The sequence below is a fragment of the Molothrus aeneus genome, chromosome 3, assembly GCF_037042795.1.
Source record: "Molothrus aeneus isolate 106 chromosome 3, BPBGC_Maene_1.0, whole genome shotgun sequence".
NCBI classification, from domain to species: domain Eukaryota; kingdom Metazoa; phylum Chordata; class Aves; order Passeriformes; family Icteridae; genus Molothrus; species Molothrus aeneus.
Genome location: NC_089648.1, coordinates 5,468,943 through 5,485,893, shown reverse-complemented (window position 1 = coordinate 5,485,893; position 16,951 = coordinate 5,468,943). Strand labels below are relative to the sequence as shown.

Genomic DNA, 16,951 nt, shown 5'->3' with positions numbered 1-16,951 from the left:
CTCCGTTGCCCAGGTGCAGAGGATAATTCACAAACCCAGCTCAGCTCTTTTGAAGAAAAGTCTCTGCACTGCTGTGCCTTCTAGGGCTTCTGGGGTGAGAAACAACACATACTGCTATAAAAACAGTCATCAAAATATGTCCAAATACTGCTTGAGGGACCCTTTTTAAAATCCCAAGGAACTGTTCTGATAATAATCAAACACTTTGTACTGATATTGTACTGATACTGCAGCCTTCAGAACAAAATTCAGTGAAGAAGGGAACTTAGCTGAACCAACACTTGCTGTGCTCATGAGTCTGCCACAATCCCTAGTGCGTGCCAGCAACTTGTTTTAGAGCTTGAGTTACTGCCCTTGTTTTGAAGCCACACATCCTTAAGCACCACAGTTACAAGGTATAATGTTACAGGGAAAAAAATTGGCATTAATCAAAAATATTTGTTACTGAGAGGTAACTCCATTGATAAAAAGCCGTTACAATAATCTCATCAGTGACAATAAGCCAGCTGCTATTTTCCTGTGTTGTTTATTCAAAACAGCAGCTGTGGGGCAAACTCAGTGCCCTGAAGGACTTCAGCAAGTTGTGCTGAAATGTCCAAAGCCCCACAGCTGATGCGTGCAGAGCCAGAGCTCCACGCTGCACTCCCCACCCAGTTTAGGGGTGGGGGGGAATAAAGAGAAAAGCTACATTAAAAAAAAAATCCCAAAGCAGACATGAAATCAGATTGGTTTTAGAAGCAAACCCCAACAGCAGTCTGGAGTGATGTGCACAGGGAGGGAAGGCAGCTCTGGCCCTGGCAGCGTGTCCTCCCTGGTGCACAGGAATTTTTGGTGGGCACAGGAATTGGCCCTGGTTTGGCTAACGGGGTGCTGGGACAGGGCCCCAGGCTCAGGCCCGGCTCAGCCCTGCTGTCCCTGCCCAGGGCTGCACTCTCCAGCCCAGGCCCTGGGCTCTGTGGGTGACACTGGTCACGGTGCACACCTCCGGCATGACCTCCCTTCCCTTCTAATTGCATTACACAGCCAGCTGGCTCCAGAGAGGAGTCGTCTGTTTGACTGAAGAATTCCTGCTTTTGGGGAGGCATGGCTGCTACTTTCGCTAAGTAACAGTGGGGCCTGACATCCCCATTGTCTGGCTGACTGTGTGCCCATCCTAAAATCTAAGTTTTATTTGTAAATTAAGCAAGAAACTTCCTGCCAGAGCAGGGCTGCCTGGAGACTGATAATGTGTGCCTTTCATTCCCTTTCACTCTCACTGTATCACTGCCAATTTGTTTTTCTGCTGCTCGCCAGCCCGAGGCCATAAAAGCCTTGTAAGACATAAGTGCAATTATAGTCCTGGAGTCAAATGAATTGGACAAATCCAATAGCACAGCTCTGTCCCCACTCTGCAAACCCCTACAGCAGTCAGATTAGCTGCTAAAAATCTAATCTAGCCCCAGCTAACAAATTTCTGCAGCAAAGGAGCAAGAGTTCAGTATGGGGCTGCAACCAGATTTCTGAATTGAAAAAGTTCTGCTCTGACAATGGAGAAGATGAAATAAATCACTGAGAAATTCAGCAGCACATCTTTAAACCGTTAAGCACAATTTGAGCAAAAGGAGACAGGGACTGTAGGATGCCATTCCTGGGATTGATTTTCACTCTTGCCACAAGACAGACAGATAAAGTTTGGAACCAATGATGCTGAACCCTGCAGCAGCAAAAGAGATCAGCTGAATTTTGTTTACTCCACTAGGAAAGATTTCTGTCAGGGCCAAGACTTATTTGGAGAGGGGTTTTTCTTTCTTCTTATTTTTTCCTTTCTTCCCTCCTGAATTAGCAATATAATACCAGCATGTATCTCAAATAAAAAAATGCAGACTGCAAATCACAGCTCTACTGCACAAAAACAAGGGGCCAAGCTCATCCCCAGTGGAAATGCACTTATTCTGGGAAATTCATACCAGAACTCAATTTATCCTTGCATTCAGTAAAAACAAAGAACCACAATAACATATTTAAGTAAAATTACTACATCTGCTGAATTCCCCAGCCCCCAGAATTTATGGCCTTGCTATGGCTCCCCAGGGCAGCAGGTGGTCAGTCCTTCTGTTCAGCTGGGAGTGTGCTGACAGGGATGAAGCCTCTCTTGGTCTGAGGCAAAACAAGCAGAGAAGAAACTCCAGCAATCACAAAGATTTCAGAGATTAGGGGGACCTTAGATCCCAGAGGGAGGGCAAGAAAAAAGAAGCTGTGGCCCCCACTGCATCCTGATGAACTTCTCTCCTCCCAGCACCACTGTCCTGTATCACCAGGCACAGTTCAGCTGTAGGAGCAGGAACCGAATGAATGCCATGGGCTTCCACCTTTCTCTCCCACTCTCCCATAAAACAAAAGCATTGATGGCAAGAAGTAAGAAATATGAAGTAAGAAATTATCTTTTTAACCTGGACATTCTGCCCCAACAATGTGAGGCAAGGACCTAAGCCCTTGAGAGAACTGTCCACCTTCCAGAAAGTGCAGTGCTTCTGAAATGCACCTTTTCTCCACTCACAGCTGCAGGTCTGCAAAATCTGCCCACAATCCTTGCTCATCTGCACAGGACTGCATGTCTGCTCACAACAGAAGCTGTGACAAATGGGATGAAACTGGTGTGAGTGGAACCATGGATGAGTACATGATGACTGAAGAGCCCTCTGGAAGCCATCTGGTCTGAGCCACTCCTTGCAGCTCCTCGGGTCCATGAGCCTGCTCAGAGATTTGTCCTTCACTGGAATTCCCAGTTTGATCCCTGCAGGGTTCCATTCCTAGAGCAGATCTCAGGTTTTCTGAAAAGGTCCCAGAGCAATTCCTTTGTAGTTGTTTTCTGTAGGCAGCATGTGCTGGAGCTGGCCTGGATTCCTGGCACTACAAAACTTGGAGACTGACAGCTACTAAATGCTTTTGGTTTCTGTTTCTCTCAGAGAAGGAATTCTCTTAGAGCAAACACAGGGAAGACAAATAGAATAACGAGACCCTCAGTGCCTGTGATAACCCGTAACATAAATGAAAATAAGGAGAATAAGTGGACTGTTTGCAGCTAAATCCCATTCTTCCTCTTGTGGTAGCTCTGCCACACTGTGCTCTCCTCTCCCAGGTCATGAATTACTCAACAGCCAGACCATATCCCAGTGTCTTTGCCAGGCTTTCACAAAACCCAGGACTTACAAGGGAAGGTTGGACTTCCCTTTGTGGCCACAGTTTGTGTAGGAAAACTAAGTCTGGGAAAGGCATGGCAGCAGTTCACAGACATGCACAAGTGTGCTGCAAAATAATCTGCCCTTCATATCCATGTGAAATAGGATAAGAACCAATGGGCTTAAATTGAAGCAAAGGAGGCACTACCAGAGATTTTTTCGTGGTGCAAGAAGTGGAGCACAGGAATATGGAATATGTTGCCTAGGGCAACTGTAAATCATTGATCACTGGAGTTTTGGTCTAGCAGCTTGACAAATACTGGTCAGGAATAATAAAAATACAAACAGTCCTACACTGGTATGGTCACAGAGACTCTACAGCCCTGTCCTAAACACCACTACCCCAGTGCTCCTTCCTGAAGCACTCAGAGTACTTTTCTCCATAGCCTTGCATCCATGAAGAGGAACATGTCATTTTGCTGGTTTTCCTTTTTCTTAAGGACAGATATCACAATAAAAAGACAGGATCTGACTTTAGTACGAAACACTGGGCAATTTTTCAGAACCAGTAATCAGAGATTCCACCTTCATATTTCAAAGAAAAGCACACATAATTCTGAAACCAGCTGGATGGCTGCTGCAGCATTACTGATACATGCTAACAACCACTGCAGGACAAGCTGCCCATCCTAATTAAAAAGGCAGAGATTTCATATGCCCCAAAAATCTTTGGGTCTAAGCAGCAGCTGGCAAACAGCATAACCTGAAATTGTACCTCGCTAGGAAAGATGAACAATTAAGTACTGATACCAACAGAATTTTGTGCTGGGTTCTGGCTGTCTGAAGCAGAGGCTGCCTGTCAGACTTGTGCCTAACTGGCTGCTGTCTTGAACTCTGAGCTTGGGCTCCTGAGCCTGTCAGCCCTCTTTCCCTTCGCTGTTCCCCACAGGACAGTTTGATGATGCTGCATTTGGTTGCTTTGTTCTACCGACCTACAGCAGTTTTGGCAGGCAGACAATGTACAAATGAAATTATTGCTAATATTATTACCCACGGTGGCATTTGAGGCTACCATGGAAATGTTAATTGTGTTTCAGAACCCAGAATTTAGATGCCATTTAATTCAGCTAGCCCAGCTGCAGAAGCACCACGTGGCAACACAGGGACGGCCTGCCAGGACCAGCCAGCAAAGGCTGCTCCCAGCTCAGATTTTGATGGAAACACACTGCAAAGCCTTTACCTTTTTGGTCAGCGAGTCATCCGAGTCGGAGGGCATCCTGGTGGACACGTGGAAGATGATCTCCACGGTGGAGGTGGCGTAGTAGGGCGCAGTCTGCCCCGTGCTGCCGTTGCGCTGCAGGCCGCCCATGAACCCGCCGTGCGTGGACAGGTCGACCTGAGGGAGCCAAAGGCACAAAGAGCAGCCACCTGAAAGCACTGACACATCAGCAGGATTTGCTTCTAATGAAATCACCGCCCTAGGTTTCCGTAGCTATCCCAGAGAAAGTCTTCCCCTACAGCTCTGCGATCTTTCCGTTAGATTTGTCTTTCCCGTGCCTGTACTTGACATTTACTAAAACTAAATCTCTCTGAACTAGGTTCTGAGTCATTATCTACCCAGCTATTTTACCTTCCTCCAGCAGACAGCAGCAAGGAAACAACAGCATTCTGCCACAGACTGCTGGCTAAGGGCTCTGTGGCCTGGCAGCTCCCACTGCCAGGAGCATCACAAAAGGCAGAGAGAAATAAACAGCAAAACTGCAAAAGAAACTGAATATTTGTACAGAAAAAACACCCTTAGAATAAATTATTCCAGAAGTTCATTCAGAAGAAACACCTCTCTGAAGTCAAGCCTGAGTCCAAAGGCTTGTTTGTTTTCCCAACAGCACCAGCCTGAGGATGCTGCATCTCGCTGTGGCACTTGGATCCTTAAATGTGACATGCAGCTACTCTGGATTTCCCAAACACCAAAATGTCCATGGCATTTAGATTATGACACACCACTTTGACAAAGCAAACTAAACCCACACATGTCATAAAGAACCCCTGTGCTCTGACCATGGCAAGAGCTAAAAGCAGCTATGCATCAGTGTGTAGCTAATATTTTTTTTTAATTAAAAACTGTGTAGTGCCACCAGCAACAAGGCAGCTTGTCTGAATTATGGCTGTTACCTCCCAGCCCAGCCCAGCCACAAAATCTTCATAGGCCTGGCTTCCCCTGGCATTGGCCAGGATGGAGCACTTGTCCTCCTGTCCCTCAGCGATGTAGAACACGGCGATCTTGTGAGTCTCACGGCTGCCACAGGGTAGAAAAAGAAATCAAAATTAAACAAGCTTCAACTCAAAACTATTTTTCAGATCCCCCAGCACTCCAATCAAACATATGACCAGGTGCCCACATTTAGCTCTGTGTGTCAATTTCTTTCATGCACACAAATACACCACTCACTTTCGGATTTCTTCCCCTTTTCTGGCCACCAAAAGCTCACTGCAGAGACACCCCAGTTCTGAGAGCAGAGTCAAGCCTGGTCCTCCTGTACATCAGCCACAGAACTGGTGGCCAAATTCTAATTACAGGGTTAATGACTCAGATCTGTGCAGCACTGCAGAGACAGCGAGGTGGCACAGGTGTTAATGGGAGCATAATTTGACCCACAGAATTTTAACTACAGGGTGATGACATACTAGGCAGAAGGGGCATTATTGACTTTCAGACCTTGGGCAAAGTTCTACAAGGCTGACAGGGACAGTTGGCTTATCTGAAAACATGCAAAGTGCATTTGATGTGGAAACTGTTGGGATAGAAGAAACTCAGAATTCTGCAGTGCTGCAGATGTTTTTCAAACAGCTCTATGTCAAGTAATGAAAAAAACCCTGTAACATTCAGAACTTCATTCTGCCACTTCCTGGCTGGGGAGCAGTTCTGGGTGGATTACCCCTCAAAGTACTGCTCCTGACACAGAAATCACTCTGTACAAAATACTGTTTTGTATCAGCTGTACCCAGGTCACAATCAATTTGATTCCCTCCCCTCTCGGCTAAAGAAAACTTGAAAAAAAATCTCTTATTCTTTGCCACTGATTTGGAGTTCTTGGTACACAGAGAATGTGTCAGCGCAGATGGCTTCTCCATTCAGGCTACACAACTCTGGAGAAACAAACAGTCCACTTTTCATACCAATATTTGGATTCAACAGGAATGAAGTTTTGGTTCTGGTGACTCATTCTTCCTTGGGAAACACAAACCTTATCAATGGTGTGTTCAGTACACATCACCTACCATTGGCGGGAATCCAGATTTTTCAGTTCCCGCAGCAACTTTGAATTTTTCTTCAGCAGATGAAAGCTTTTTCTGAAAAGAAATAGGAAAGGTTTGAAGGCAAATGCAACACAGTGGAGACACAGTATTTCATCATCCAACAGCTAAGAGAATTAGCATGATATGATTTCTTAGAATTATTGTTATACACAATTTATTGGTGTGTATATCAAATCATCACTGAAGTTCAAAACTCTGCTTTTACCCCCAGCTACATGAGCCTCACTTTCTTAAGTGTGTCAGGGGAAAAAAGTGAGGAGAGTACTTGAAGCACGTTCTAGATCCTCTCTTCCTACCTTCTATCCCAGGAGTTCATTCCCAAGTCATTCAGCAGCAGCCGACAGAAATAAAAGGAGGCTTGGGGCTGGGCAGGAGGCGGTGGCTCCTGGCGGGCCACGCTCATGCTGCAGTCCGAGCCGCACTTGAGGATGAACTCGCTTTCCCGGGCGCTCTGCTGCAGCAGGGCCTCGGTGATGGCGCGCTCCTGCTCGGCGCTCATCCCGCAGGGCGGCGGCGCCGGCTCGTTCAGCTTGCGCTGCGGGTGCGGGAGGCACTCGGGGCTGCTGCTCCCGATCCTCTCCAGCAGCTGGTCCAGGGCGTCCTCTCCCTCCTCCACCTGGGAGCCGTCGCTCTGGGAAAGGCCGTGCTGCTGCGGGTCCCTGGAGATGGCGAAGGCAGTGGCCGTGCTGCGCTGCGGCAGGCAGCCCTCCAGAGGCCCGTACAGGACCCGGCCATCCCAGGAGTACTTCCCTGAGATATCCCGCACGATCACCCGCACGTCCGAGGGCGCCGCCGGCGGCTCGGCGCCCGCCTTCTTCTCGGCGGGGATCTGGAGGTAGGAGATGAGGGTGCTGTCGTTGAAGACGAAGAGCTGCAGGTTGGGGCTGCGGAACACTTCCGAGCACAGCTCCGAGGACTCCACGTAGGAATTGTCGTGGTTCTCGCTCAGGAGGCTGTGGAGGATGGCGGGGCCCCCGCTGAGCGGGTAGTGGCTCAGGTGATTCACCAGGTGAGTCATGACCATCCTCGCTGTGAGAGGGATCAGTTCCAGATTCCTCCTCCTCTTCTCTGAAACCATCAGGGAAAACACAATGGATCAGTAAGAGCAGCCAGAGGCAACACAAAAGGAGCACCTGCAGATTTCAGCCCTATGTGACCTGTTGATCCTTCCTGTTCAAGGAAGTATTTCCAACAGCTTTCCAAGAAATCCTACCTATTCCACAGTTTTATTTTACTTCACCACATCCCCACAGCCCTCAGAACAGGAGGGTGGAATGGCAGAAAAGCCAAGGCAAACCAGAGATGACATCTCAAAGCAATGCTCCTCCATCCCTGGCAGGTGGAAAAGTGAGGCAAGGAGAGACTTCCTGGATGCTCAGATGGTCCCCTCAGAAAAGGCACATCCATCAGTTATTTCATAAACTGACTGTGCTCTGAGCTACTGCTGTGCCTCCTCTTCTCCCATGGGAACGTTACTCCTTTTATAGCCAGAAACCTGCTCATTTCTAGGTTTTTTCATATTCAGTGTAAAACTATTTCCTTGTGGTTTACAGTGTTTCTCCTTCCCTTTACACCTTCTAAACATAATTTTGTTCTAAGGAGCAGCGTTGGCAATGAACTCAAACATCCTACCACAGAAGCAACTGGAATTCATCCAGGGAGAGCTGTGCCCAGTTCTGAAGGAACAGCTGCTACGTGCAGTAAGGAGAAGCACATTTCCAAGGCAGAGATGGAGCCTGGAACACTGTTTCCCACTGCTGCACACACATGCTGGCCCAGCCCACACTCTGGGCACGCCCTTACCTTCAGCCACGGTGAGCAGGTTGCCCAAATCGGTGGAGGAGGGGCACTGGGCTGGCTCTGAGGAGCTCCTGACGTTCCCCAGTGGCAGGAAGGGGTCGTAGTCAGAGGAGGAGAGGTCGGCCAGGCTCAGCACATAGTGGCTTTGCTGCGTGTAGGTGCTGGAGCCATTGATGCAGCAGTGCAGGACCTGCAGGGACACGGAGCCAGTGACAACCTGGGACAGTCCCCAACACACCCAGCGAGCAGGACCCCCAGTTCTGACACACTACACGACCCACCCATGTCCAAATTCAGCATTTCTAAATTAACAGTCTCCATCTGCATTGATTCTGTGCTTTTAACAGCTCACTTCAGGGCTTGCTCTGTATTTTAACAGCCCACTTCAAATAATGCAAATATTTCTGCAAAGATTATTTCCCCCAGCTTGTTGTTTTAAGCATTTTGCCTTTGTCTTCACCATCCCCTATCTGTTCTACATCTCTAATCTTATCTTCTTAACATTTTGCATTTGTAGCTTCTCACCTGGATGACATGATTTTCTAGTGCTTGACAAAGCTGCTTCTCTGCCTTCTGGATGTGTGAAAGGCATCTTTAAACAGCCAGGCAGAGTAAATCACCTTCCTTCCCCCTACTCACTCTGTAAATATAATCCAGCAAAGGAGCTCTGGATGCATGTTGGTCCTCCACAGCACCAGCAGACACGGGCTCCAGCAGCATTTTCATGGGCAGTGCCATGCACCAGTCCAGCAAGCAAAGCAGCAGTGAAACTATGAACTGAACAAGAACACGGTGCTTAGGTACACTCTATTAAATTCACCCAGACTTTAGAGTATGAATTGGAAAGTTTAAAATTCAGCTCTGGTTAGGAGCAACCTCATTTAAAACCCCCCTCAAACAGCAAAAATAATGGAGACAGCTCTTTTTAGTGACACACCTTCTTATCCGCTTCCATGGAGGAGTATTCGGCACTGGGCAGGAGGAACGCGATGGTGGCCACCAGGATCTGCAGCCAAACAAACCAAGTGTCAGAAAGGCACTCAGCTTCTTCCTCTGCAGAGACAGACCTTCCACAGGGTGTGGAAGACAGTTCCACAGGGTGTGGAACAGGTAAAAGTTTTCCTAGGAGCACCGAACTGCCCGTGCCAACCAATGAGAACATTTTACTGAGCACTTTGCACACAAGTCACTACAAACAAGGGACCTACACTGGTCCAGGGAGTGTAGCAAGTACCTCTCTTACAATAAAAATAAAAAGGAGGAGTTAACAAAATCACAGCTGCCCAAGGAAAGGATTAAGACAACTTTGCATACAAACATTTTAAAGAATCTGACGTACTTCCGTAATTTTCCGGCACAGGGAGGATTCGTACTCCTGAAGCTTCTGCCAGTAAGACACCAGCAGCTGAAGGACATCACAGGCTACCTGAGCTACTAGCTTGTTGGAAAACTGCAAGAAAAAAGGTGATTAAAAGCCAAATAAAATATTCAGATACAATACACTGCATTCAGATTTTCTAAGTTTCATTATTTTGCATCTTTGCAAAGAATAAAAAAACATTAGTGTTGTGAGATGACATGGTCAGCATTAGGAACCAGCAGGTTTGACACTGTCTGTGTGATCTTTTATGTGAGTTTGCTGGGGAAGCAGTCTATAGGCACACAGGTTATTTTTGCAAGTATTCTGCATGCTTGCACAGGACACCACAGCAGCAGCCTGTGCCTCAGATTATCAGTGATTATTTGCAAAGTGGAAATGCCTTTTTTTCCCCAAAGCACAGCGATCAGAGCCCGCCACAGCAATACCTTCAGTGTCACACCCATGACATTGATGGCTTTCTTCACGTGGGGGTGGCTCATGAACTGAATTATTTCAGTGCCTCAGATTATCAGTGATTATTTGCAAAGTGGAAATGCCTGTTTTTCCCCAAAGCATGCTGATCAGAGCCCGCCACAGCAATACCTTCAGTGTCACACCTATGACATTGATGGCTTTCTTCACGTGGGGGTGGCTTGTGCACTGCGTGAGCTCCTCGCAGATCCACACGCCGAGGCCACAGATGGCTATGCATCTTTGGGAAAAGGAAAAGTGAGCTGGTCAGGAGATTTAGAGCAATATTTAGGGGGGAAAAAAAAAGGAAAAAAAATGCACAAAGATGAGATCTCTCTTTCCCCTGCAGCACAACAGGCCAGCACCTTCATGGTGCAGAGTAAGGCTCAAAATCACAGGACCAAACCACAAGGCAGCAGCAGAAGATAAGCAGCAAAAAAGACTTTTCCAAGCCATAAATGGTTTGACTTGATAATGTTAAAGATCTTTTCCAATCTAACCAATTCTATATTTTCCCATTTCTTTAACTCAGTATTTTACCTTGCAGCTTCACATGGCTCCTCTGTGGCATTCTTCAATAAAATATTTATGAGGCACCACTAAAACAACAAAATAGAATAAGCATCTTTTTCATACATCTTCTTTAAAGTTGTTTAATTTTCACATAGTTACAGGTGAAGACACTTTAATTCCTCATCTGTTGCTAAAGCATATTTACCTCATGCCAGTTGTATTTTGTCAAGGGAGAAACATTGATTACAACTCAAACACACAGGTCCTTGAGGACAAATCAAATCAGCTTACAACTAATGTACAGGCAGCAAGAGGAAATCAATTAATTTACAGTGTCAAGGGGCAGTTACAAACAACAAGTGGTGGTCACTCCATACAGACTGTAGTGTTCAGGTTCTAACCAAAACATGTTAAGAAAAATTCCGGGTATTATTTAGTACAGAAAAGACAAAACTGTCTTAGTTTTAGAATTAAGACACCTCCAGTGACTCTCCAAGGCCTGATGAAGAAGCAAGAACAGGAGCCAAGCATGTGAAGGCATTTCTGCATTCCCTTTGGTTCTGCCTCCTCAGGCCACACATGAGGAACTCAGAGATTCCTCACCAGCCATCCCTAATTTTGAGCAGTGGATCACTGTGGTGCCTCACGTTTATCAAACAGAGATTTGTGTGAAGGCAACCACTTGGGCAGGAATGAAGTCACTGCATAGGGAAACCAGGTTAGGCCACCTAAGGATTTACAATAAATGTGGCTTTACCTTCAAATCTCCAGTTCCTGTGATGCTCTCACCAGCTTCTGAGATGGGTCCCAACTGTGGGATTCCTTGGTAGGTGTTGGGAAAGCACACAAGAGCACCAAGGATGGTGTGAGCTTCGGAGCGGGGAGCCTGGTGAAGGGCAAGCAGGCAGAAATAGTCACTAAACAATATTCCCTGAAATAGCCACTGAAAACCCTTCACATGTGGAGATGCCCCCAGCTCTGAGGCCAGTGTGCACTGCCATACTCAGCCTGCTAGATTCACAATGCTGCATTCAGCTGTTCCAGGGAATACAGCCCAGCAGTACCTAACACACACCTTCCTGCCCCTGCTTTCCCTGCTGTGCTGCTCTGTTCTCCTCGTGAGGCTGAGCTGGCCCCACTCCTGAACACATCCTACATCTTTAATACTTCCCCTCATTACTCAATCTCACAATCAGCCCTTTGATGCCAACAGGAAGTACAGAACCCCCTGAAGAACAGCTGAGTGAGGAGGTGAAGCACTAATCCAGCACTGCTGTGAGGTGATCCTGTGGCACAGGATCACTCACACTCGCTGCACAGGTGATACCAATGTGCAGAGAGATCCCTGCTCCAACAGAGCCATCAAAAGCACCACAGCACAAGCTATAAACACATTAACTACTGTGTAATGTTGAAAATGCAATGCACACCCAGTTTTATGCAGGCAGGAAAAATGGAAGGGGGTGTTTTGGTTTATGGCTTTTCCCTGGAAAATTGAGCATCCATTTCTTATTAGCATTTAAGCTTTGGATCAACAGTGAGGCTGACCAAGCTCTTTGAGGGCTGATGGAAGAAGTGTGGCGGGAAAACCATTCCAGCTCTGCTGAAACAGGAGAGGGCTGTGGCCCTGCACAGGGCCACCTGCTCAGCCACACAAATGTCAAGAGCAGCAGCAAAAGCCCTGAGCCAGAACAGACTGAAAGGTCCCCCATGAGCTGGTGCTTCACATGCAACAAAGCTTTCCTGTCTCTCCCAGGACTGCCAGACCTTTACCTTTATTTTGGCAACCCCTCATTGACTTGCTATTTTACTTATCCTTCGATAATTTGATCGTTTAGAGTCACATTTCTGTTAGTGCTGACATTTAGCCTGAGATGCTGCCTCACCCAGAGAGTTCCCTGCTCTCTCTCGCTGTCTGCTCACTGCAGTGGCGCTCACGGGGCTCTGCAGGTGTGCAGGACATGCTTTCCTCACACCTCAGCCTTTGGATACAACACCTCTGCAGCACCAGTGTGTTGCCTTTTCCCAGGATTTCCCACCCCGGTATCCCCCTGAGAGCCCAGTCAGCGTGGCTGTGCCGAGCCAGCCGCGCTCACCTCCGGCGTGTCCGCGCTCAGCACGCGCGCCGCCGCGCCGAGGAAGTCCCCGATCAGCATCGTGAAGCCAGGCAGCCCCAGGAAGAAGAACCACGGCAGGCAGTGCTTTATGACAGTGTTCAGGATGTCCTGCAAGAGAAGGCACCTGTGAGAAAAGCCAGGAAGCCCGAAAGCAAAATGGAAAGTGTCAGAAGATTTAACTTTGAGGTTCGAGACGATTTAACGTTGAGGTTCCCTGGTCCCACGCTGGTGCAAATTCCCAGAGCACTGTGTGCAAACTGACCTCCATGTAATCACCACCTCCCACTTCAGGTGTGTGGAGCAGCCAAAGTGCGTTTGGTATTTTGGAAACATTTGTAGCCCTAAATTCCTGTTCAAAGCCCACACCGCCATTCATGTCTCTTCGTGCCTAAACACAACCATCCTGTTAAACAAGACTTCGGATTCAAGCATCCAAACACTGAATGGACTTAAGATGAAGCACTGCAGCAGTCCAGAGGAGTGAGTTCCTCAAATCCCTCAGAATTCCATGCCACAAGAACATGAGCTGCCCCCCCCAGGCCTGCTCACTGCTTCAGGTGCCCTGAAGGAACAGAGCAGCAACCTCAGCTCTGCTCACCATCACCCTGTGGTACAGAGCACATTCCAGATAAGCCCTTCATCTCTAATCCTTCCACATTTTAAGTCTTCACAGTCTCTCCAAACCAGAGCAAAGTTCCTATATTTGAGCTAAGATTTCTTCCCTGCAAGCTTTCAGCAGGTTTCAAATTAGGCATAAAATCTATATAATCCTTTACCTGTGACACTGTATTTGCTGAAGAGTTACATCAACCTATTTCTATACTGAGTAGATAATTATTTTTCCACTCAATAAAATTTTGAAAAGTTGCAAAAGGAAAACCCTTTTCCATGTCCATCCTTACTGGTTTCATGATGTGTCAAAGACAGCCTGAGCTAGAGACGCCCATAACATCCTCTCAATCTCTACAGCAGAAGCTAAAGCTGACAAACCCAATTTTCTCTTCACAGAGAGATGCTTGAACATCACTACTATTTTCTCAAAGCTCTCTCAACACCTGCACAGCTCCTACTTCGTGTTCCACTAAGTGTTTGCAACACCAGTATCCTATGAAGAAACTGCTATACATTCAAATAAACAGTATTAGTTTTTAACATAGTAGCAAATAATGCTTTCACTTTCCTGAATAAGATAAAATGCCACTCAAGTTAATGTTTAAACTTGTTTTAATCACTTCCTTTGATACATTTTAAGTCAATATGGGTTAATGCAAACATTGAGAAGCAGAGCAGATGGATGCAGCCGCTCATAAAGCGGGTGGCAAACTCTCGGTCGGCGCAGAACAAAGGACATACCTTGTTATAATTAAGGGCTGATTAACGCTCCGTGCTGGTCCAGCACAGCACACCTGTACAGCAGGGCCAGGTAAGGCTGGGCTGGCCCTGAGCAGGGCAGCAGATGGGAGCAGGCTGCTGCTGACATGTGCCACAATAAAAGAGCCCTGGCTAACCTGGCTGGGGAGGCGGTGGCACAGGGAGCTGCTCCAAACAACTGCATTAACTCCTGTCCTCACCCCAGAGCTCCCATCTGTCACACACCAGGGCACGGATCCCTGCACAGAACACTTCCCACAGAGGGGCAAGGAGATCCACAGAACATGACTGTCACACACGAATGCTGTGACAGCACGCACGGTCCAAAAAGGCCGCAGGGATTTACTCGCCAGTTACGAGATGCAGAGCTGCTAAAAATAAATCATCTTCCATAGCAAGAAACCTTTCAAAAATTCCCTTTGAAAAGCTCTTGAAGCAGTCCTCGGCTTCCCTTCAAATTCCCAGTGCAGGCTGCTGGCTGCAGTGACACACACCCAGGAGGGAGGGCACAACACGCATCTCCCGAGGGAGGGCAGGAGACAAACCTGCTCAGCCAGGCGCACCCCAGGCACTGAGCACATCACCCTGGGCATTTTGGGTCACTGCACTTCAGCTGGGGCTGGGCAGGCTGTCCCCTGCCTGGGGAGGGTCAGCACCAGCCCAGGACAGCGCTCACAGGTAGCCTTCCAGGTTTGTCCCCTCTCCCAGTCAGCAGAGAGCCCAGCTCACAGCACCACAGGATTTGGGGCAGCAATCTGGGGGCTCAGGGAGCTTATCAGCAGAGGGAGGCTTGTGAGAGAGCAAGGGAGCCAGGACATCTGTGCTATCAGTGATAGGGCAAAATCAGGTAATTCAAACAGAGCCGGGCTTCCTCCCCTCCCTGCAAACGTAAACTCCGGGTAGCAGCTCCCAGCCTGGTCAATGAATCACTTTAATTGAATGCTATGTACACAGCAACTGGAAAACACAAGCCATAAGAAAAACATATGGTGATGGCCGTGGAAATTGGTTTACTCATTCTGCACAGTGTTGTTGCTTTACTTCTTTCATAATTGACCTTTAGAACGATAAATGTGTAAAATAATTTTGGTTTATTATGGCTCCAAACCTTTCAGCAATTACACAAAATGAAAATTTAAAAGGAAGTATTCATTCTGGAAGCATTTCCATTGTTTACATAATTGCACAGCTATAATTTAGTGTTCATGTTGTTAAAGAAAAGTGAAAAAAAGGACCATTATGGACTATTTCAATTCAGAATGATGCTCTGTGGTGTTAAAGCTGGGGAAGAGGGGAGAGGAGGGGGCAATTGCATGCATGTCCTTCTCAAATGCATTAACCCTATAAATGGCATCATATTTCAGTGTAGGTTAATCTAGTAATTCAAATTATAAGGTCGTAAACATCCACTGAGTAAGCGAAATAAATTTATGCAAGTTCACTGAAAGGTCAATTGCAAAAATATTCTTCACCTAATTTTTGTTGAAGATTTTGCAGATTACAGGTGTAACCAAATAGCCTGCCAGCTGCCTTCCTCATGTTTCCAATTGTCCCTCCACAGGAACAACATGGATTTTTCACTGAAAGTTCACTCTGTTCCTCACCGACAGACACCTCACTGGCAGCTGAGATCTACAGCACAGGAAAGATTATTAATTTACAGATGGCTTAAGACTTCACTTTTCTACTTTAAAGGAAATAATGCTTCTATTTACTTATGCCAAGTATTCCTACCTACCATGAAGGTTCAGGTAGGAGTTAACTTGTGAAAAATTAAGTTGCAACACAAATTTATGAACTATTTTGACAACCTCAGGAGATCTAGGATTAATTTATCAGAAAGCTGCATTTCAAGGTGCCAGATAAAAACCTAACCCCAAAACAGTTACATTTTATAGCCTAAATCCCTCAAGGCTGGAATACAACAGAGGGAGTTTTTCTTAATTTCTCCTATTTTGGAGCATGTCTGATACTTTCACAAGTGGGGAGAGCAATAGGATAAAGGACTAGAATAAAAGTTTTGGTTTGTGCACACACAGAGCACGCAGTGGATCCAGGTACAAGGGTGTGGGTGCCAAGGCCATGGCACTGCCTGGAAGGTGGAGGTGGCTTTGTGTCCCCATGCACATCAATCCCAAGTACCAGTGGCAGCGCTGCTCCAAGCTCTGACAGACCACAAGAGCACAATTTGGGTGGGATGGATGCAACTTAGGAAGGACAAATAAATTACAGCAAAATAAACAGAAAAGAACAAAACTACCAAAATCACTCCAGAGTGCACAGCTCCTGCAGCTGGCAGGACCTGGCTCCCCCTTGCTCCCAGTCAATCTTCCAGCTTTTTTATCCAGCACTTCCCACTTAGCCTGGTCTGGGCAAGCAGAGGGGATGTGAGAGTTCCTATGAGACCCTGGCATTTGGACTTTTGTTTGTCCCTACTGGAAACATGCTGTCTGTTAACACTTTTTCAAAGCACATAATGGGAGCACACAGGCAAATTTTCCACAGGAAATGAGATAAGGGGGGGATTAAAAGAGGGAGAAAATCATGGCATCCATTGGAAAGAAGTCTCGAGAAGCTAAAATAGGGGAATCTAAGCCTTAATAGACTACATTAAGGTTATTTCCTTTTAAATGGCAGTTTAAAGAATCTAAACAGCATGATGGTTTCTGTACAACACCATCAGGCAGAAACTCAGGCAAGGAGCAGCCGTTCCACAGGGGACAAAAGCAAAGCTACTCACTTATTGCACCTTTACACAGCTGCTGCTGCTCCAGGCTGCTGAGTGACAACTGGGCAGATGCAGGCACTCAGTTTGTGGTGATGGGGAGTGGGGATGGGGCTCA

The 16,951-nt window shown here is 46.9% G+C and overlaps 1 protein-coding gene across 1 annotated transcript in view; it reads right to left on the bottom strand.

Annotated features, from left to right (window-relative positions):
• The window catches only part of RALGAPA2 (Ral GTPase activating protein catalytic subunit alpha 2), a 93,958-nt gene that overhangs the window by 41,467 nt on the left and 35,540 nt on the right, over window positions 1-16,951 (bottom strand). Inside the window, exons 25-36 of the mRNA XM_066546111.1 lie at window positions 12,717-12,845; window positions 11,378-11,506; window positions 10,648-10,706; window positions 10,240-10,348; window positions 9,616-9,726; window positions 9,214-9,282; window positions 8,916-9,053; window positions 8,280-8,466; window positions 6,773-7,544; window positions 6,438-6,509; window positions 5,331-5,454; window positions 4,399-4,554 (exon numbers count right to left, since the gene is read on the bottom strand). Of these exons, the coding sequence (XP_066402208.1) occupies window positions 4,399-4,554; window positions 5,331-5,454; window positions 6,438-6,509; window positions 6,773-7,544; window positions 8,280-8,466; window positions 8,916-9,053; window positions 9,214-9,282; window positions 9,616-9,726; window positions 10,240-10,348; window positions 10,648-10,706; window positions 11,378-11,506; window positions 12,717-12,845 (2,055 nt within the window). The remainder of the gene's footprint in view (window positions 1-4,398; window positions 4,555-5,330; window positions 5,455-6,437; window positions 6,510-6,772; window positions 7,545-8,279; window positions 8,467-8,915; window positions 9,054-9,213; window positions 9,283-9,615; window positions 9,727-10,239; window positions 10,349-10,647; window positions 10,707-11,377; window positions 11,507-12,716; window positions 12,846-16,951) is intronic.